This window comes from Lissotriton vulgaris, unplaced genomic scaffold (genome assembly GCF_964263255.1).
Source record: "Lissotriton vulgaris unplaced genomic scaffold, aLisVul1.2 SCAFFOLD_461, whole genome shotgun sequence".
Classification (NCBI taxonomy): Eukaryota; Metazoa; Chordata; class Amphibia; order Caudata; family Salamandridae; genus Lissotriton; species Lissotriton vulgaris.
The window spans coordinates 99,278-122,312 of NW_028254792.1; the positions used below are offsets into that span (position 1 = coordinate 99,278).

General features: G+C 47.4%; 1 protein-coding gene across 1 annotated transcript in view; it reads right to left on the bottom strand.

Moving 5' to 3' along the window:
• LOC147659413 (1-aminocyclopropane-1-carboxylate synthase-like protein 1) overlaps nucleotides 1-23,035 on the bottom strand; it is a gene marked incomplete at its 3' end in the record, with an annotated part of 274,136 nt that overhangs the window by 87,965 nt on the left and 163,136 nt on the right. The window contains exon 5 of the mRNA XM_086951761.1: nucleotides 3,094-3,160. Coding sequence (XP_086807887.1) covers nucleotides 3,094-3,160 — 67 coding nt within the window. The remainder of the gene's footprint in view (nucleotides 1-3,093; nucleotides 3,161-23,035) is intronic.

Genomic DNA, 23,035 nt, shown 5'->3' on the forward strand with positions numbered 1-23,035 from the left:
GAATGAAAATAGGAGCAGGGAAAAATAACACCATGATACCTCTGTTAAGGTGAGAATACATCATAGCGTCCATGGGAACATCTGAATCGTGTTCCAGTTATTACCTGATGGAGAAAGACAACAGGAGTGGAGCACAAAAATATAGAGACATACAAAAGTAGCAATGAATACATTATTATCCACAACTAACTTAATTACAGCAGCTGCGTATTAGGTTACGACATGCATCTTGTTGTGGCAAGTGCAGGATTATGTACCCTTGACATTGTCATAGTGCCATATTTGCATGTGTGACAGTATACTAATGTCATTGTCTATAGTACGTGGGGAGGTCCTATGCACTGGCCTCGTGTGTGCACCTCATGCTTTCCCCTTGTGATTCATTTAAACCCACTTGTTTGAATCATGGTGGCCACCGATTCCGTTGTGTACATAGAACCATCGATAAGTTTAAACAAGGAGGTGTGGTTGTAATGGTTTACTTAGGCAGTTCATTACACTGCTTGATAGTGCAAACCACTCTTTATCAGATATACCAATACATTACTCAATGTCTCTGTGAGGAAACACACTTATTCAAAACATTCATACAAATTACTCCTCCCAATAGAATGGAGTGCCTCCACGGTGAATCCCTGCGGCATCGTAGGGGGATATCTGTGGGACAATGGTTATAGACATGAGCCCAACGCGATGCTGGACGTAACTGTGTTCCTGATTGAGAGTCAGCAGAGGAATACTCACAAGTGCTCCCCTTCATAATGGCTCAATACCTGCCCTGCCACTGGTTTGAAGCTAGAGAAATGAACCACACCGGTCGCCAGGTTAAAACAGTGTACTCAGGGAAGTTTTTGGGACTGAGCCTGGGGCATGGTCTCGTAGAGGTAGTCAACTACTATAATGAGTCTAGCTGATCAAACGTACTAAAGCTGTCGGCCATGTTGGAATCATTGAGTGCATGACCCAGTATCACAAGTATGCTCTTGATACTAATAGGGGGCATGTGTCATTAGTGGAACGCGCATATGAAATGGCTGGACTCAAAACAATAAATAATAATTATGAAACCTAATTAAAAGTGATCAAAAAAAATTATTAATCTTTTAAATGTGAAGCAAACAAAAAAGTTGTTTTTGGGGGGGAAAAAGGACAGAGATGGCTCGCAAGGATGTAATGTCTTCCCAGGGGTTTTCCGGTATAATTCGTGCTTGGATGCATTTTATGCTTTGAATACCATAAGTCTTTAGTCACATATGATGACTAGGGGTGTATATGTACAGCCTGTGCTGAACAGTGTATTGTGATCTGCGTTGGTCTGGGGTGTATGATCTCGATCACAATACCATTTGACACCAGTGTGTGTTGCCTTTTTTCTCAAATATCGGAATGCAAACACCAAAACACTTCGGAATGGTAATAGCTTGTGGTAATGCGCTAGATGTCACAATGTAGGTTGAGTGGTGTTAGATAGTGTAGGTTGTGTATGAACCAAGAAGTCCTTAAAGTTCTTTGCTTGTTTGAAGAAGAACAGAGAAGTTGGACTAGGTATGAATGCTCCAGTCTCTAGAATGTTCCAATGCTTTTTAATCAGTTTTTGGATTTGGTTGGAGTTAGGAGTAAATCTGGTTACACATGTGAGTGATCCATATTGGGACTTCTTCTTCACTACTAACAGGGCTTCCCTGTGATTATTCCTAGCCTGTTGATGTGCTTATTGTTTAGTCCCTTATGGGTAGTTACAAGCCATCAGGTTGTTTGACAAAATAGTAGATTGTTTCTCAAATTCGCAAAAACTGCCCCACCGGAAATTGTCCCTGAGTGCTTTGGGGTGGTGGTGACTCTCGCATAATATTGTGGTCTATTGTTTTTTTGTAATTTGTTGTAAACAATGTTCCTTCATGCATAGTAATCCAGAGGCCCAAGAATGCGACGTTCTCCTTTGATATTGTCCTGGTCAATCTTATAAAAGGGTCAAGGGTGTTCAGCCATTCACAAAATGTTGTGCACTGGTCTCTATCTCCGCTCCCAGAAGAGCAGAATATCATCAATATTACTTTGCTAAATCATTATTTGCTCTCTGTAGGGGTTGTTTTTGCCCAGAATGAATTCGCCTTGTACAGACAGGCTAGACTTGGCGCAAATGTGCTTCCCATGCTGGTCCCTTGGATTTGGTGATACAGTTGTTTTTGGTAAGCAAAAAAGATTTCCTTGAGGGCCAATGAGGCACAATCACAGATAAATAAGACTGGTGTGTCATATGACCACGGGTCAATGTTCTATAGCATGTCTCCACCACCTCCAGTGTAGCGTCCTGGGGGATGTTAGTGTAGAGTGCTTCGACGTCTGAGGTGACCAAAAGGGTGATTCTTGCTGGTTCTGCAAAATTTTCGATCTGATTGAGGACCTCTGTAGAGTCCCTCAGGTAAGTGTGGGTTTTCGTGACTATTGGACGTAGAAAAAAGTCACAGAACTTACTCAGTGGCTCGAGGAAAGAATCACTGCCTGACACTATCAGGCGTCCTGGGGGAGGGTTCGTCCCTTTTGTTAAGCGCTCTGATACCTTCGAATAAAGTTTGCACTATGTAAAATCGTATTAAATAAATTTAAAAAATCAATCTCCCCCGGCTGCCGGAGTTTGCACTTCAAGTGGCCTTCTTTTCTGGGCTTGAAGCCATGCCTCCCTTTACTGTTGTTTTTAAGAGGTCCTCTCCCCCACCAAGAGTGTGTGAGTGCCAATGCAGCAGAAAGCCTTAGTGATACTATGTTCAACAGTTTTACTTTTACAGTGACCACTATAACTTTGCTTCCTGCATTACAAAACTAGAGGTCTGTGTTGTATATTCATACATATTAATCACTAACTGATAAACCATTAATCAGATGCAATCAGTGTTTCGGCAAAATCAGTAGATAACTTCAGCAATCTGAAGCCATTGTTGTTTTCGTACCACCTGAATTTATACATTTTCACAAATTTACACATCTGTCTGCAAGACCACTCACAAAGTCTTATTTGCATAGCACTTAAAATGCAGTTTGTGCACTACAAACACAGTCATGTATTGGTACCAGCAGAAAACACTCCTGCCTTACCCCCAGGATCACAGAGAACTGAAGCCAACGCCGAAAAGAGTGATCCACAGCCATTCATCACTACCACCTAAGGAACAGAAAGACAAAGAGAGTGAGGAGAGTGATTGGTAGATAAGTAAATGGATTCATCACCATCCTGCAATGGAACAAGAATGCAGAGAAGACTCGTTGGCACTGGCACGAGGGAACCAAAGCATTTTCTATCCATTGATCTAAAGCTGGTTAACACAAGCGGTGCATTGCCAGTGTGCTCTCTATCAACAACGGGATAATAATTCTTCCACCAAAGAATGTGGAGGGTTGGCGGACGCTTGTGATGGTGAGATCACACAATCAGTTAATGAAGGGGTCATAAGCACTATTCCAAATCCATAGGGGCAGATTTACAAGAAAGTGATGTAACTGAGAAGATGCGTCACTTTCCCTGCGCCACCATGCATAACCCTTGGTCACCATGGATACGCCCTATTTACAATACAGTGTACCATGGCGCAAGGATTGACTGATGCGTAAGAAATTCTGACGCATCTGTTGACGGAAAGTCACGCATTGCTGGAGTCGTGTCGCAAGCATGACACAACTCTAGCAGTTGTTGTTGCAGCCTATTCCCAATACACTGCGTCACTACTTACGCCTGCTTCAAGCAGGCGTTAGGTTTTGACGCAGTTGCGTCCTAAAAGTCACGCAGTGAAATCTACCTGAAGCAGGGCTTTACAACGTGACGCATCTTCCTAGATGCGTCACGTTGTAAAGAAGTTGCAACTCTTATGCCACTGAGGCGTGGCAAATGTGACGCAACGACAGCGCAACAGTGACGCAAGGGGCTTGTAAATTTGCCCCATACTGTTTTTATCTCTATTAAGGTTAAACTCTCTAAACCAACCTGACTGCCTCTGAAATTCCTGCTAAGTCTATAAAGCGGCACACGCTGCTTGGACATGCACATGGAACATCACATTTCCTAACCAGACTACTGTACTGAGCAACAACTTCTTTTCAGAAAGTAGGCATACTTCAACCATAATTATTTCCCAAGAAAGAGGCGCACGTACCCGTAGTTCTCCAGCAAAGAATTCCTACCCAAATTTATTTGCAAACAAATATATTTCCCTTCCTTAGGCAGGATATAGGACAAAGCTAATTTCAAATTACACATTCCAGCCCTGTACCCTAAAGGTCTGCTTCACTGGGGCCAGCAGAACCACCCGGCAATAAGTTCGACTCCCTAAGAAGAACGCCAAGAGGTATATTTACAAGGGCTTTATCTCCGCTTTTTTGGCAAAAAAAGACAAAAAAGCGGCTAAAACATTCACCCTATTTACAAGAGGGTGCTAACATGCATAATTGCATGTTAACACCCTTTTTCCCAACGCCTCCCTTTGCATCTCTAATGAGATGCAAAGTGGGCGTCACTGGGCGTATCCCGGATGGACAACTTGCAAATATCGCTGATGTTCACATCTCATATTTACAAGGCTGCCCCAGCATTTTAGCACACATTAGTTTTTGCAGAGAACTGCTGTTTTCTCAAAAAACTAACGTCTGCTAAAATGCAGACTTACCTATCCCTAACAATGGGGTGGATTATGCTGATACGACCAATGTGGGTCGTATCAGCAAGGTTATCGCTGTTTTGCAGGAAACATCGCTGGAAAACCAACAATGTTCCCTGCAAAACGGAAATAACCTCGCTATATCCGGAATTTTTATCGTCCTGGAGTAACACGTTGTTAGTAACGCACTACCAGAGCGATAAATTCCAGAGATAGCCAGCGATAATAAAAATATCACTTAGCACGGCCAGCGATAATTATGGCTGGCCGTTGATAATATGCCCCTTGTGTTACAGAGTAAGACCTCAGAGGGAGCTTCCTCTCCCTGAGTTTGGTGCTGTTCTTTTTTACTATGAATAATGTCACCGTGCTTTGTTCTTATTTCGGAGGCATGCGAGTCCCTTAGGGTATATACCCTCAGCCTGTGGCATTTTAGAGAGAAACAATGTGGGAGATAAAGGACAGCAACGCCTTATCTGTTAACAGAGTGCCACTATCACAACTGCATACCTTTGCAAGAGGGAGTCAAGAGCTACGGGACCCAAACACACCACTGCAGGAAAAGAGAAAGAGAATTAGCAGAAGAGCTGAGTTTTCATTGCTTTTTAGAAGGGAATCAGTGGAAAAGAGTTCAGGCAGCAAACAATTCCCTGATTTGGCTCTATTCTATATCAAGCACACTCGTAGCATAGGGGCAGATTTACAATAACTGGTGCATTCTGCAAATCAGCAGGGATGCGCCAGTTATTGTGCGCCACAGCTCCGCCATCATGGATGCGCCGCATTTACAATACGGCACACCATGGGGCAAAAACGGCACAGATGTGTGACGCATCTGTACCAAAAAAGTGGCGCATTGCTGGAGTTGCGTCGCAAGCGCGACGCAGCTCCAGCAATGCTCTGGGGGCCCAATCTAGTTAATGCTATGTCAATCCTTACGCCTGCTTCAGGCAGGCGCAGGGTTTTGACACAGCATGGGCCTAAAAGTGACTGAGTGAAATCTTGTAGATTTCGCTCAGCCACTTTTAGGAGGCGTTCCCGCGCCGGAACGCCCCCCCCTGCGCAGGAACGCCTACATGTGGCGCAGGACTTTACAACGTGACGCATCTCCCAGATGCGTCATGTTGTAAGTACTCCGCATCATGGCGCAGGATTTGCGCCGCCGCTGCATCACAAAAGTGACGCAACGGCGGCGTAAATGAGGCGCAAGGGGATTGTAAATCTGCCCCATAGGATTTTAAGAAGGCTCAACTCACCAGATGCGAGAAGCCTCAATTGAGTACATAGGGCTGGTAATTGTGTTAGAAAGAATGGCTGGAATTGTAGGATGCTCTATAAATATTGCACAGAGTCTTAAAGAGAGTTCCTTAATTCACCGGAAGCACATGATTTGTTTGTTCGAGCCACCAAGATGTTGACAGCCATTTTCCGAATTCTCTACAGCCTAGTAATCAAGGATTCAAGAAGTCCAAGGTACAAAGTAATGCCATAGTCAAGGCTAGAGAGAACACTGCCACCGACACAATCTCAGGATTGACACAAAAATGCACATGTAAAGGACATGATCTGATAGAGACATCTAGCCACAGATTTCTTAACTTAGAATTCCCCCAGGCGACAGTCGTGATCCAGAGATCTTTCAGCAGTACCTCTGCACGATAGAGTTCGGCGTTGCATGGCTTAGCCCTGACGCCGTCCTGACGTCGTCCACGGATATACAGTGGAGCCACATAAGTCCCTCCCTGCGCACTGATGTCAGTTTTCTGCTGTGAAACTATTCCGCACCAGAACGCGGAGCCACTACTAAAACTGGATTTGGGAAAAATGTGCCAAATAGATCAAAAAGTATTTGAAACAAAAGGTGTGAAATATCAGAAATGGATTTAGTAAAAATAGCCAAGAATGAAATTGAAGCGGGTTCACACCCCACAGAAAAGTCCTACATAAGGGAAGAATCATAACCTCATATGAGACAAGCAGTAATTGATAGGAATGGCACGGTAAATGTCAACAATCTTGCAACAACAGAGAGTGTTCAACAATACACACCAAAGATGATCCATTGACAGTGTCACAGGCAAAGAGACACCCACCACCCCCACACTGGAAGGGTGCAAAAGTGATCATGCATATATGAAGCTACCACCCAAAATTTGAGAATGGGTGGCTAGAGTAACAAGTAACACAGAATAAGACCTCCTGACGTGGTCAAGGATGTGAAGCAGATCTACCATTAATTGAGATAGAGATCACTGGCAGAAAGACCAGTTAGCGTAACAACCCAACCTGAAAAAGTCCTCGAACAGTAGGAAACATGGATGGGTGTTAAGCAATCTGTGGCTAGACTATGTCTCTACCAGATGACCCTCATGGGTAAGTAGCGCGCTCTACAAGTACTCTGATTGATTGATTGATTGATGTATCGTTACCGAAGGTAAGTAAATTGTCCATCTGACAGAGACATCTAGCCGCAGATTCCTTAACTTAGAATTAGATATCATAGCAATAACCCTTTGGAGGAAGGTTTACGACGTTTATCCATCCTCCCCATTGTGCAAGTACTTTTGGGGTTGTTACCCCAACTGGTCTTTCTGTCAGCAAACTCTGTCTCAATGAATGGTTGGTCTGCTTCTCATCCTTGACCACGTCAAGAGGTCTTAATCTCTGTTACTTGTTACTTTCACAACCCATTCTCGAATTTGGGTGGTAGGTTCATATATGCATGCACACTCGTGAATCCATCATCGTTCTTTAGCTCACTTCACCACCCCAGTTCAGACACAGCCATATGCAAATCAGTCTTGACCTTGTACCTCATGGAAACAGTCCATCCCGAACTGCCAAGCCATGTCTTCCCTGGACTGGAAACAAGCATCCTGGGAACAGTTTCGGGCTACCAGCCCTCATTAGCCAGGCTAGCTTGATTCCAGTGGCAAAGAGAGCAAGGGACCCACATCTGGGCTTATCCTGCCAAGACATATTTGCATACAGCCAGGTCTAAACTGGGGTTGCATGCGAGCAAAAGAATGATGGATTTAATCCAGATCCCTTGACTGGGGGTGAATGTTTTGATTTTTTCTGCATTCCGTCCATCACCTGTGTATTTTTTGCTTTCTCGCCCTAAGGGCGCTAGATATGCCCAGACGTGGGTCCCGGGCTCACTTTGCCCCTGGATTCAAGCTATCCTGGCTGATGAGTTGTGAAATTTCGAAACTAGTACTAGGATGCTTGTTTCTGGTCCAGGGAGGACCTGGTTTGGCAGTTCGGGCTGGACAGTTCCCATGAGGCACAGGGTCAAGACTGATTTGCATGTGGCTGGTCTAAACTGTGTGGCATAGTGAGCAAAAAAATGATGGATTTAACCCAGATCTCTTGCCTGGGGGTGAATGTTCTGATTTGTTCTGCAATCAATCAATCAATCAAAAACATTTATATAGCACACTACTCACCCGGAGGGTCTCAAGGCGCTGGGGAGAGGGGGTCCGCTACTGCTCGAACAGCCAGGTCTTGAGCTACTTCCTGGAGGCAAGGTGGTCTTGGGTCAGGCGGAGGTGGGTCGGGAGGGAGTTCCAAGTCTTGGCGGCCAGGTAGGAGAAGGACCTTCCTCCTGTTGTGGCTATTCGGATGTGGGGGACGGCGGTGAGGGCGTGGCTGGTCGACCAAAGCTGGCGGGTGGGAGTGTAGAAGTTGAGGCGGCTGTTGAGGTATCTTGGGCCTTGGTTGTGTAGGGCTTTGTGAGCGTGGTTGAGGAGACGGAAGGTGATTCTCTTGTTGACCGGGAGCCAGTGCAGGTCTCTCAGGTGTCCGGAAGATATGGCTGTGTCGGGGGATGTTGAGGATGAGTCTTGCTGAGGCGTTCTGGATCCGCTGGAGTCTCTTCTGGAGCTTGGCAGTGGTTCCGGCGTAGAGGGCGTTGCCGTAGTCAAGTCGGCTGGTGACGAGGGCCTGGGTGCCCGTCTTCCTGGTCTCGGTTGGGAATCCACCGGAAGATCTTACGTAGCATGCGCAGGATATTGAAGCAAGACGAGGAGACGGCGTTGACTTGTCTGGTCATGGAGAGGGAGTAGTCCAGGATGAAGCCTAGGTTACGTGCGTGGTCTGTCGGTTTGGGTGCGCTGCACTGGGCGGGGGGCCACCAGGAGTCGTCCCAGGCGGAGGGTGAGGAGCCCAGGATGAGAACTTCCGTCTTGTCTGAGTTCAGTTTCAGGCAGGTGGTCGTCATCCACTCGGCTACGTCTGTCATCCCTTCGTGTAGGTTGGCTCTGGCGGTGGCGGGGTCCTTGGTGAGGGAGAGGATCAGCTGATTGTCGTCGGCGTAGGAGATGATGTTGTGGTTGTGTTGGCGTGCGATGGCCGCCAGGGGGCTCATGTAGACATTGAAGAGGGTGGGGCTGAGCGAGGAGCCCTGAGGAACGCCACAGATGACTTCGGTGGCTTCTGATCTGAACGGGGTTAGACGGAATCTCTGTGTCCTCCCGGCGAGGAAGGAGATGATCCAATCCAGTGCCTTCTCCTGGATTCCGACGTTGCTGAGGTGCTGCACTAGAGTGCGGTGGCAGACAGTGTCGAATACCGCAGAGAAGTCCTGGAGGGTGAGGGCCGCCGTTTCTCCGTTGTCGAGCAGGGCTCGGATGTCATCGGTGGCTGCGATGAGGCATTCTGCATTCCGTCAATCAACTGTATGTCTTTTGCTTTCTCGCCCTAAGTGCGCTAGGTATGTCCAGACGTGGGTCCTAGGCTCATCTTGCCACTGGAGTCAAGCTATCCTAGTTGATGAGGGATGAAATACCGAAACTGGTTCTAGGTTGCTTGTTTCCGGTCCAGGGAGGACCTGGCTTGGCAGTTCGGGCTGGTTGTTCCCATGAGTCACAGGTACAAGTCTGATTTGTATATGGCCAGGTTTAAACTGGTGTGGCATAGTGAGCAAAAGCATGATCTCTTGAAAGGGGATTAATGTTTTGATTTGTTCTGCATTCTGTCCATCAACTGTGTGTCTTTTGCTTTCTCGCTCTAAGTGCTCTAGGTATGTCCAGACGTGGGTCCCAGGCTCTTCTTGGCACTGGATTCAAGCTTTCCTGGCTGAGTTGTGAAACCCCGAAACCAGTCCTATGATGCTCGTTTCCGGACCGGGAAGGACCTGGCTTGGCAGTTCGGGATGGACTATTCCTATGAGTCCAGGGTCAGGACTGATTTGCATATGGTCAGGGCATAACTGGGGTGGCATGGTGAGAAAAAGAATGATGGATTTAACCCAGATCTCTTGACTGGGGGAGAATCTTTTGGTTTATGTTGCATTCTGTCCATCAACTGTGTGTCTTTCACTTAAGAACAGTTGATAGGAAATCATTACTTCCACTCTGTTCTGATGCCCTTGTGGAATGTAAAACATCTGTCAAGAAATACTATGCAGGCTCTCTTTCAACTCTTGAGTAGTAGCTAAAAGGAGATGGTCAATTGCTTATCGCTCCTCAGTATTGCGTCTCATTCAATGAAATATTCACACAAGGCAGACAGTCAAGGATTATCAATCAATCAATCAATCAATCAAGAATTTGTAGAGCGCACTACTTACCTGTTAGGGTCTCAAGGCGCTTGGGGGGGAGGTGGGGGCCGCATCTGATCAAACAGCCAGGTCTTAAGTATCCTCCTGAAGGTCAGCAGGTCTTGGGTCTGTCGTAGGCTCAGTGGGAGGGTGTTCAAGGTCTTGGTGGCGAGGTGGGAGAAGTATCTGCCGCTGGTGGTTGTTCTTCGGATGCGACGGTTGGTGGCGAGGGCGAGGTCGGCGGAGCGAAGCTGGCAGTTGGGGATGTAGAAGAAGAGTCGTCTGTTGAGGTAGGCTGGGCCGGTCTTGTAGAGTGCCTTGTGTGCGTGGATGAGGAGCATGAAGGTGATCCTCTTGTTGACGGGGAGCCAGTGCAGGATTCTCAGGTGGGGTGTGATGTGGTAGTGGCGTGGTACGTCGAGGATCAGACGTGCAGAGGTGTTTTGAATCCGTTGCAGTCGTTTGATGAGCTTGGCCGGGGCTCCCACGTAGAAGGCGTTTCCATAGTAGAGTCTGATACTGACGAGGGCCTCATGCTCTCATGTCCAGGTAATTACCTGATGCTTCGAAAATATTCACACTTGGCAGAAAAACAAGGATTGTTATATCTCTCATATTACCTCACAGAGGTCTGCTCTGTAGCACACCAGGAAACAGCATGTCCCTCACTGAAGTCTGCACTGTCCTACAGCTAGTAAGCAACATGTCCCTCACTCTGACCTGCACTGTCCTACACCAGGAAACAGCATGTCCCTCACTGAGGTCTGCACTGTCCTACACCAGTAAGCAGCATGTCCCTCACTGTAGTCTGCACTGTCCCACACCAGGAAGCAACATGTCCCTCACTCGGATCTCCACTGTCCTACACCAGGAAGCAGCATATCCCTCACTGAGATCTGCACTGTCCCACACCAGAAAGCAGCATGTCCCTCATTGAGGTCTGCACTGTCACACACTAGGAAGCACCATATCCCTCACTGGGGTCTGCAGTGACACACACCAGGAAGCAACATGTCCTCACTCGGATCTCCACTGTCCAACACCAGGAAGCAGCATGTCCCTCATTGAGGTCTGCTCTTCCCCATACCAGGAAGCAGCATGTCCCTCACTGAGGTCTGCACTGTCCTACACCAGGAAGCAATATGTCCCTCACTCAGATCTGCACTGTCCTACACCAGGAAGCAGCATGCTCCTCACTGAGGTCTGCACTGTCCTACACCAGGAAGCAACATGTCCCTCACTGAGGTCTGCACTGTCCAACACGAGGAAGGACCATATCCCTCACTGAGGTCTGCACTGTCCCACACCAGATAGCAGCTTGTCCCTCATTGAGGTCTGCACTGTCTCACACCAGGAAGCAGCATGTCCCTCATTGAGGTCTGCACTGACTCACACCAGGAAGCAGCATGTCCCTCATTGAGGTCTGCTCTTCCCCACACGAGGAAGCACCATATCCCTCACTGAGATCTGCATTGTCCCACATCAGATAGCAGCATGTTCCTCATTGAGGTCTGCACTGTCTCACACCAGGAAGCAGAATGTCTCTCATTGAGGTCTACACTGCCCCACACCAGGAAGCAGCATGTCACTCATCGAGGTCTACACTGCCCCACACCAGGAAGCAGCATGCCCCTCATTGAGGTCTACACTGCCCAACACCAGGAAGCAGCATGCCCCTCACGGAGATCTGCACTGTTCAACACCAGAAAGCAGCATGTCCCTCATTGAGGTCTGCTCTTCCCCATACGAGGAAGCAGCATGTCCCTCACTGAGGTCTTCACTGTCCAACACCAGGAAGCAACATGTCCCTCATTCGGATCTGCACTGTCCTACACCAGGTAGTAGCATGCCCCTCACTGAGGTCTGCACTGTCCCACACAGATAGAAGCATGTCCCTCATTGAGGTCTGCACTGTCCCACACCAGGAAGCAACATGTCCCTCAATGAGGTCTGCACTGTCCCACACAAGGAAGCAGCATGTCCCTCATTGAGGTCTACACTGTCCAACACCAGGAAGCAGCATGTCCCTCATGGAGGTCTGCTCTTCCCCATACCAGGAAGCAGCATGTCCCTCATTGAGGTCTGCTCTTCCCCATACCAGGAAGCAGCATGTCCCTCACTGAGGTCTGCAGTGTCCTACACCAGGAAGCAACATGTCCCTCACTCAGATCTGCACTATCACACACCAGAAAGCAGCATGTCCCTCACTGAGATCTGCAGTGACTCACACCAGGAAGCACCATATCCCTCACTGGTCTGCAGTGACACACACCAGGTAACTGAATGCCCCTCACTGTGATCTGCAGTGGATTTTACCAGAAGCAGAGTGTCTCTCAAAGAGCTCTGCAATATTTTTACCCTTGGGCATTAGTGCTTCTCACTAACAGCAGCACACTGACTCCCCTCATGCACTTCCCTCATCAACCTCAATGAGCTTGAACACTCTACCTCTAAAATTTGCTGTGTACTCCCCTAACTTTTGAAATAACCTTTCATCACAACCTCTGAACTGTATCGCCCATCTGTTCCACCATTGTTTATATATTATTACCATGTATGCCTATTTTTTCAAATTATTTTCCTTGTGTATTGTTTATAAAGTTTGCTATTGCATACTCTGTAAAGCGCTCTGATACCCACGAGTCAAGTTTGCACAATATAAATCTCGAAAAATGAATAAATATTATCGGTTCTGTTCAGAAGGCATGCAGGCTGCAGGCAGTGATTTGCATCGCTCACAAGGCAGCCTCACTGAATGCATTATTGCCGCTTAGGTTCACTGCCTACAGACCTACTCGTACAAACACATCATCAGTTTTTAGCACTTCAAAGCACTCTTCCTATTTATATACTGTGATTAGTCAATCTATATTCTTTGCGGTTGTGTTTCTGTATATATTAGGCCCCGGGTATGGGGACAAATACATATTATGAGCAGCTCTTCGACGGGCCAATTGAGGTTTTCTTCACTGAAAAGTTGTATGACAGACAAATCTATCCATGGTTTTTGCTGGTGTTAGACCTGGCACCATTGGTGTGGGTCTCGCTTCCATTTTTGCTGTTGCCTCATGTGTTTTTGCTGGTGTTAGACTTAGCACCATTGGCGTGGGTCTCACTTCCATTTTTGCTGTTGCCTCATGTATTTTTGCTGGTGTTAGATGCTTTGGGCACTGTGCCACTGCTGTCCAGTGCCACAGTACGAGTACTCCCTGTTGTAAATTAATGTATTGTTTGGTGATTCCAAGATTGGATGTTTGGTTTACTTGTCAGACTCTAGTACAGTGCACTAAGTGTGCACAGGGCGTATAAATCCAAATGCTGCTGGTAGGCTTGCAGCACTGGTTGTGCCACCCACAGAAGCAGTCGTGTAAAATGTGTCTAAGGTCTGCCATTGCAGAACCTGCGTGCAGTCTGGTACTGGCATGCTGACTGGGCAAGTGCACCCACTTGCCAGTCCCTAAACCTTCCCTTCTCTTCATATCAGTCACCCCTATGGTAGGTCTAAGGGGAGGGTGCATTGTAAGTATAAGGTAGGACAAGCCCTGATGTGTGTGGCATGTCCTAATAGTGAATTAGAGCCATTTTCTTTTTTCACTATTGCAAGGCTACCTGTTCTCCATAGGCCAGAATGGGCTGTTAGATTATTACATGCTTATAATTCTAACAGACTCAGAAAACATGGTAGAAATTCGAGTTTAGTATGCCTGGACTCAGAATAATAAAATACATCTTTTAGTGAAGTTGATTTTAATATTCTGTGTTTGCAAATACCACTTTTAGAGAGTAGGTATTTGCTTTCCAAACCTTTCAAGCCTGCCTCTGCTAGGGTGTGTATTCCTTTGTCTGGTTTTGTGAGTGACAGGACTGGGGAATTCCAAGAGACAGGATGAGTCAGCCCAGTGGTGAATAGAGAGTTCTGAATCTAGATGGGAGGGTGTAGTTGCACCTGAACCTTGAATAGGGCTGTGTCTGCCTTCAACAATGCTGGCTCCACCTCCTGGGGTGCGGCTGACGTTTCTGACCCTGATCCCATGAAATTAGATCACTTTTGGACTACAAGAAGAAACCTTTACTGAGGAGAGGAACCTGAAGAAACTGAGGGGAGAGTATTCCCAAGCTGAAGTGCTGCAGTGGATGCCTTACTACTGCCATAGGAAGGAGAAAGGAGCTTTGTGTATTTTGTTTTCAAATTATGAAGGATCTGCAAGGGCTTGGAAAAGAGTTTGCCTCCTGCTGCAGTCTCAGAGACAACAGACTTCAACCCCCAGCTCCCCAGAGTTTTTTTGGAAGTGCCTGCTGCTGTTTTGGGCCTTCTGAGGAACTGCGTGTCGCAAGGAGCTGTAAGCGCGACTCAACAAGAACAAATCGTGTCGCTGGGCCTGCCATCGTAACTCCGAAGGAGGGTGTCACTGCTGGCACTGTCGCACTGCACTGCATCGGAGAGAAGCGTGCCGCAACAAAGAGGAAGCATGTCGCCGTTGCTGCTGCTGCCGTCGCAACTCCGTAGGAGGGTGTCGCCGCTGTAGCTGTCGCATTGCACCGCATCAAGAGAAGAATCTCACAACGAGGTCGGAGCGTGTCGCCATCGCTGCGCCTGCTTTCGCAACTCCGAAGGAGGGTGTCTCCGCTGGAACTGTCGCACTGCACCGCATCAAAGAAGAGCACCTCGCATCCCCCGAGAAGCGCGCCGCCGTCGGAGCAGCTGCCGTCGCATCGTGGATGTCGCCGCTGTAGTTGTCGCATCGTGCGGAACGTTCACGCATCGTGGGAGAAGAGTGTCGACGCTGGAGCTGCTGCCGTCGCATTGCGGAACAAGGGTTTCACCGCTGCAGTCCACAAATCGAACCGAGAACTACTCGCATCCCCGAGAAGCGTGCCGCATCTGGCAGATCTTCACGTGTTTATTTCTTTGCACCTGAACTTTGCCGCATTTCCCTCGCTGCGACATTGCTTGTCGTGGTAGCGCAATGCAACCTAAGGTACATTGACACAAAGTGTCGCATCTAAGTACTGAACTGAACTAAGCTTAAATCTACCATTTTAAAGTAACAGTATTGTGTATTTTTGTCGTTTATGGTCTTGTGGTAACTCTATATAAAGTATACTTATTTTTGATATAAGAATCTTTGTGTAGTGTCTATCTGTAGTGTTATCACTGAGTTACTGTATGTGGTCACAAATGCTTAACACACTGCCTCTGAGATAAGCCTGTTTGCTCGTGCCACACTACCAAGGGGGTGAACATGGGTTATTTTAGGAGTGTAATCCCCTTATCCTGACTAGCGGCAAGGGTCCCTATTTGTCAAAAGTACCTACCTGTGCCAACTTGTGACACAGCAGCATTGACAAAGTGAGTAATTTGGCAACCATTACCTTTTTGGAGAGAACTCTGGGAATATTCATGTGACTAAGTGTCTGCTCTTTTCTTCCTAACACGCAGAACTCTGTGTTCCTGGCATCTTTCCTGGATATGACTAGACATTACACTGTGTGACTAAAGGGCCATGCCCCCCACTCCTCCAATATCACATTCTTGTTCCCTACATTATAGGGTGAGGTAGATGACCATGTTACAATGTATAATGTTATAGGGTATACAAATCCGAATACTTCCTCAACTCACATGACCATAGTTCTTCGTTCATGCACCACTCACCCTGCACAGAGAGCACTCACACCATTCTCCCTACACTTATACTGCTCCCACACTTTTTAACATATTAACAATCCCAAACCTAATACATTTACCAATGCTTGTTCCATGTGGTGTCTCTAAGCATGAGACTCCATGTACAGCTGAATAGGTCTAGCCCTCATCTGTGTTTTTTCTAGTCTGCTCTGTAACATTCTCCCCTTGTAACAGGACAACTTTGGGTCATTGGGAATGCTCCAGTTTTATTTTTGCCACCCCAACTGAAATGGACAAGAAGTACACCCAAAATGCCCTTGCAACCAAAGTGAATAGCAATTGCCTCTGAAATCAACACCCCCTTCAATCATATGGTGCTTGCCCCTATGCTGCAGTCAGGACCATCTTTTGCACAGGGTGTTTGAAAATATATGGATTTTAAACATTCCATATTCGTGCCTGGCCCAGAATACATACTATCCATCCAAAGCCCATAATCTGCATTTGGCAGGACTTCTCTAGAAGTGTTGATACACCATCTGAGAAAGGCAGCCTACTAATTCTAGAAATTTGAAGTTGCTGGCCTAGTCTCCCTATGGAGATGCCATGTTGCCGTGTCCTGATTGAAAAAAAGCGGCTGAACTTCCCAGCAAAGGTGAGAAGCAATACAATGCCCAACTGTGGTGTATAGCTCAAGAAGAAAGCCTGCACAGAAGCCCCTTAAATGTGGAGCCCAGCTGGCTACAACCAACCTGACAGGTATCTTCATCCTGTGATGACTAAGGTAGCATGAGTAGCTATCTGTTGCTAAGTGGCAGGTGTGCAACATTTCAGTAGCCTACACTGAACCTTTCCGAGCCAACCAGGGCAGGTTCGAAACTACGACAAAAGCCACATGCATCGCAGCACTCCAGGCTCTATTGTGTGTGGTTGCAAAGTGTCCAAGCTACAACAAACATATGACACGTGCCTTGATCCCTTGTGCTTGATGCCCTAGGAGAATCAGGAATACAAAGGCAGTGACTTCCCCACATGGAGTGATGTAGTTCTAGGGATCAGTGACATGAGTGGTAAATTACAGTACCCGCCAATGGCAAAGCCCAGCAATCAGAGTGAAACAGGACCCAGAGAAAAACCCTAACAGAGACTCAATGGAGTGCTGCTGTAATCCAATGGGTCTGTTGAAAAGAGTTACCAACCCCTTCGGGATTACGAGATTCACATTAATTTTGAGATTTAGGAGTGATTATCCAGAGATTTTGCCTGCTTGTGAGAAATACCAAGCGAAAACTTGGATTAGTGCAGAAACTATAGTTTCCATATATTTTACCCCATAAATGTGGAGTGGGGTGCTATTTCCACCTCTGGGTGTTACTGATGCACCAGGTATTAGTACCTCCAGAAGGAGGGACAAACAAAAAGCCATTTGCCACCAGGCTTGTAATTGGTCTCTATAGTGCTTCTTTGAATAGCTATTGCTTCACATTGTATATCTGGTCAAGATCTGATTAAAGTAAATACATGGCGGCCCAAACACCCTGGTCGTGTCCTGTAACAGATCATTCATTACATTTCATTGCAACAAAAAGTCATAAAAACGGTTCTGTCTTCTAACCAAACTTATTTAGTTCCATTGGACCAAATACAGGGCCAGATAGATCTGAGCATTACCTTAGACTTGAGAGCAGACTAGACCTAGTCATCCACGTTCACCTGATGGAAGGCCCGCTCTCTGCCTGAGAAAGAAGGGTTGTGAGAAACGGGCAAGAGACTCATCTCTGAAAGTCTCCCCTGTGCCGCTTCAACCCATATCCCCCTTGAGCATCTGATGCTGTCCCCTTCCCGCCAAGTAAGATGCACCCTACAGTATTCAATGTTTATATGGACAGCTTGGGGATCTAGAGCTAGTTCCCTGGATGTGCTGTATCTGGGGAGGGGCCACACAGCCTGAACTAAAAGAGCAAAGGTGCTGCCCTGGACTGAGAGAAAAGCACAAGCAGTCAGTGAGTCCTGCATGTAAGACACTAGTAGGCGAGATCCACAATGCACCGATTTTAGTCTTCTCTGTACAGTTACCTGCAGCTGATTGACATGATTCCGCAACTAATCCAAACAGCACTCTATGAAGCACAGTTCCTGGGGAATTCACATTTAAAGGTGGGCAAGGACTCCAACCCTAAACTGGTGAATCCCCAATTGATGGTGTGAACCAGTTGTTGCCGTCAAAACTGGAGATGGCTCAAACAAATTCTATCTTGACCACCCATTTGAAAGCTACTGGCCTATAACGTTTCTCATCTCTGGGGAGCCCACTGTGGGTTTCAGTCCAAATTCTGAATATCCATTGTTCTCACCTTGACCACCTACTACTTGAACTGGTCCATTCTAAAGTTTGTCTGGTGCCTTATCCACCTACCACCCTTGGCCCTTTTCAATGGATGCTAGGAACTTTAGACACGTTCCCCCTTCGGCTGGCAATACTAACTCAATTCAGATTAGTTTAGGGTCTGGGCAGAGTCTCTACACTAATGGCTAAAAGTTCAGAGTGAAAAACCCCTGGACTCAGAGACTGTCTTAACTGATGTTCACAAAGGGAGAAAGTGTGTGTTACCATTACAGTGAGATTACATAATTCACCTGGGGCCTGTACCACCAGTAGTAATTATCTATACCTACTGGCCTCAAATGTTCTGCCTGTAGCTACGACTGAATGTAGCTACTGCTGGTAATACCATCTGCCTCAGTAGATGATTAAGCCCTGACCATCTACACTCACAGACTGATCATGGTCTCACAAAGTTATAAAGAGAGTTATGAAAACATTGATTTTTTTCCTGTGGAATCAGAGTTCCATTGGAATCAGATAATTTACATTCCAAACATTTTGACAAATTCCCTGTTGCATTTTTTACTACATTTTAAGATCTGTGACACAAACAGACAATGTGGGAGTGAAATACGCATCCTAGAACAGGAAAGTCAGAAGAAAAAACAGCTAACATTTTTTCCCAGACTAAGGGTTTGACTACGATGTGGTACGAAAAGGCACACAACGGCATTTGATTTGCCCAAATCCGATTTGGAACCCGCCTTTCAGACCGACTGTTGGAAAACGAAGCAGTATCTGTGAGGACTGCACAAATACCATGACTACATTTGTCCTTCAATGGAAACCAAACATCCAATTGTAGCGCCTGACTTTCAGAGGGTAGCGTTGCAGAGCAGTCTGAGGCTTACTCAAGGGAGGTGGTGTGGGCTAGTAACACTCAATAATTGATTGTCCAGTCTGTACTTTGCTTTATAAAAGTAAGAGTACATTTATTAAACACACACACTACTCAATACTATGCACCAATTTACAAATATACATAAGCTGTTGGAATTACTTTGTGATATTGCATAACATCTCCACCCCTCCCGTAGGGGGATGGGGTCTTGTACCACCACTCCTGTATATGCACATCATCTTGCTTCCAATGCAGTTAGTTGAACATAAACTGAAGCGAGGGCCCTGTGCACTGGCACCATCCCAGTGGCGATCCATCCCATTGCCTCAGCAAGCATTTAAAATAGGTAACCCTGCCTTGGTAACACATAGCCCTGGCTGAGCATTTCCTACTGACTATGAAGTATACACCTCTACATCTTAAGGGCTAGCAATCTGGGTTCTTCACCTAAGTGCAGCAGCAAGAATACATGTTTAAGCATCACATTTGTGGATCATTAGAATGCATTGCAATTACAGCCCCTAAATGCATCACCGACGAACTCACAGGATTACGCATATACAGCCAGACACAGCAGGAATGTCTGACAACATAACCCCACTTTGCCTATGACATCACCTTACACAGGCACTACACATTACACATGTGACCTTCAGACCCTCTAAAATAAATAACATTATTAAATGCACTGTGGGTGCAATTACACCTCTTCACCTCCAGGGGATGCCTTTCTCCAGACATCCCCAAATCAGCCTTTCACTCCTCGATTCACTTCTCAACCCTCCTCCAGCTGTAGAACGAAGGTTTCAGCCTAAGAGGAGTTAAAACGCGGGCTGAATCCTTGAGGGGTTATGCTTTTCAAGTCCCCATGTGACCTAGAGAAGAATTTCTCTTCGTGCTGAGGGGGAGACTGCGCTTCTCCAGCAGCTCCCCCGGCGCCTCTTTCACAACTGTGGGTGTCCCCTCTCTTCTGGGGGCCACCAGGCACCAAAAACGGTGGTTGTCCCTTATGCCTTGCAAGGCATTATGTGGCGCTTCAGACTCCTTTCTATGCATATTATAACAGCGGCTCTCCTGCTGCTTCGGGGAGAACAGCGATGTGGGCCTCTGGCCGTGGCATCCCTCGTTGGAGGGTCCTGTCCCACCTGGACCCTCAGGTGAGTGTAACGGATCTGGGAGCCCACCCCCGGCCGCCTTTGCCAACTTTAGGGGGCCCGGTCCCACCCGGGCCTTCGCCACACTTTCTTGCTGTTCCGGAGTCCCGGTCCCACCCATGACTGCCACATGCCTGCCCAGTGGAGGGTAGTTCAGGGAGCCCACCCCCGGTTGCCCCTGCCGGCTCCCTGCTTGGCCAGCACCCTTGCGTGCTGCAGCGGGTGCCGGCTTCCTCTTCTAGTTAACCCGCCCCGGCGGGCAGACGCTCGGATCTTCACCGGCTCCTCCAGCTTCCCGGGGGAGAGACGGAGCTCCCTGCCTCCTCATCTCACACAGGGCTCGGAGTTGGGATCCTGGGCCCCTCCTCCCATTCCCAGGGGGACATGATGGCATTCTCCTGCCTCCAGTTTCGGCCGGGGCCTGGGTGGGTTCCTGGCTCCCTGAGGAGGGTATTTTTGTCGTGCTCCCCGACTTTTCTTCTTGTGGAGGCAGCCCCTGGGACCTGACTCACCCCGGGGGCATTTTCTGAACCGGCGGCAGAGCCCCATGCACTTTGTCGTCGGTTGCTCACCTTCTGGGGGGCATATATCAGCCCCCAGAGGTTTCTTCTTGCTTTTGGCCTCTTCTTGCTCCCGGTGGCGTTCCCCAGCCACTAGGGGCACTCTCCTTTGCCCTCTGTGTCTCTGAGAGGTGATTCAGCAGGGAGCTGTCTTCACTGGCTCCCTGCGCCTTCCTTTCGCCTGCTCTCCTCCTAGGCCTTTCTTCTTCCTGCGCTGAGGCCCCTGCTTCTGCGCACTGCTCCTGGACTCTCCTCCTGGCGCTGTACAGGACCCTGGGGGCTTTTGGGTGGTTCCTCCTTCCAACTGCCCAATGCGCCAGGCTCAAGAACCTTCTGCCTCAGAAGACCACACCCCAGAGAGAGCTTCTCTTCCTGTGCAAGCACTTTTTAAATGTTGAGTAGGGAGCTGGCAGGAAGTCTCTGTTTGTCCTATCAAACAGCGACACATCACTTCACTGCCCCTGCTCCCTCCTTCCTGCCCAGGCCTCTGGGTTGGTTCAAGATGGCGTCGTCCAGGGTCTCTGACCACATGGTCTCGGGAAAAGCCCCTTCCTCCCTCGCTGCCTTCCCTCCTTGTGCAGCCTGGTGCCTGGCACCCAGTGCTGATGGATGAGCCTGTAGCCCCATCCATCTTCTCTTCGTGGAGAGGAGGCCTTAGCTTGTGGAAGAAAGGTTATCAATCCCTCCTGCGGAGGTCAGCCCTCAGCCAGGCCCTGGTTATGGCTGACTCAGAGAAATATGGCATTTCTGGATGACACAAAAGCAGTGCAAATATGACTTTGGACTCTGCAGAATACACCTTCTCACATCCGTTACAGTGGACTTTAGTGCGTGTCTAGAATCTGTAGGCCATATGAAAGTTACTCTAGCCCATGGGCTCCACATGCAAATGGGTGAATAATGAAGTGAAAAACAGTAAAACACACTGACTTTCCTTGGCATGTTCCTTCCCAGTGTATAAAGCCTATTCCATGTCACCACCCAATTCTGCATAAGTACTGTCACACCATTTACTTTGTAGCTGCTCCTGGGCTGCCCACTAGGTATCTCCCCTGCGCAGCCCTTACACAGGTGCACATGCTTGTACAACTGTGTCTGCATGTAACCATCCCGGTGTCCCTTACTCAGGCCGCTGCGCAGTGGCCTAGTCAAGCCAGTGGGACATCAGTAAAATCCCCATGCAGTCTCTTTCATTATGAGTTCACTGTGGGTGAGTCCCAACTTATGAAGCTCCCCCACAGTAAAAGCTCAACAATTAGGTGCTCAAAAAGCAAAAAATCCGGTCAGCCCAGAGTGTCAGAACCACCTTCTAACACCGACTCAAACACTTTTCTGAACGACCAATCACAATGGTTGTAAAGCATTCAGACTGTCCCACTCAGTTCTTTAAGGCATTGGGAGTAACCTAATCGTTAGAAGCCGAATCGTAGTGGTCTACCGACCACGGTTCGAGCCGAGCGATTAGGATGTCAGTTTCGGACAGTCTTTCCAAATCAATAGTTCTGACATGGCTGACGGAATCTGACTTTGGGGGCCAGTAGCAGGCCCCCCTACACCCAGGGCCTTCCGAATCGGGCCAATGGGGGTACCGATGGGTCCCCACTTCCCATGCAGGCACAGTGTAGCAGGCACACAATTAGGAACATAGAGGGAAAGGAAAGAAACAGGTCGCCCTCCACTCATAAAGTTATGCAAACAACAATGACCAGGTCCAATTAGGCTATGTATACTTCAAGCAATATACTTCATATTGCACTATTTTAGCTGTGTGGTTTGGTGTTAAATTACATGATGTGGGTTGGAAATGTGTGGAGCTGAATTGTGTGGCATGGAACTTTGTGTATAACTGCGTTTTTGGTGATGGAAAAGAACAAATAGGTAAGAGCAAGCATAAGAACTATGAGTTTTTTTTTCAAAAAAAGGAAAGAGTTAGGCTATTGGCATTGTAAATGTAAATGTCTCTTACCTATGAGTTATGGATTGGAGTGGATGTATGTGCTGTGTACCAATTATGTGGGTTGCAGTGGACTTGTTAGTTGTGGGATTGTGTGGTGTGAAACGGTGTGATGTGGATTTGTGTAGTGGAAGTATATGGTATTGTGTGCAGTTGTATTATGTGGATTCTAATATTGTATTTTTGAGTACATTGGAATTATGTGGTGTGAAAATGTGTGTAATGGATTGTAAATGTGTGGAGTGGTATTTTGTGCTGTGGAATGTTATGAAGTGGAGTTTAAAGAAGACATTGCGTACAATTGAATGACTCTTTTAAAAAAG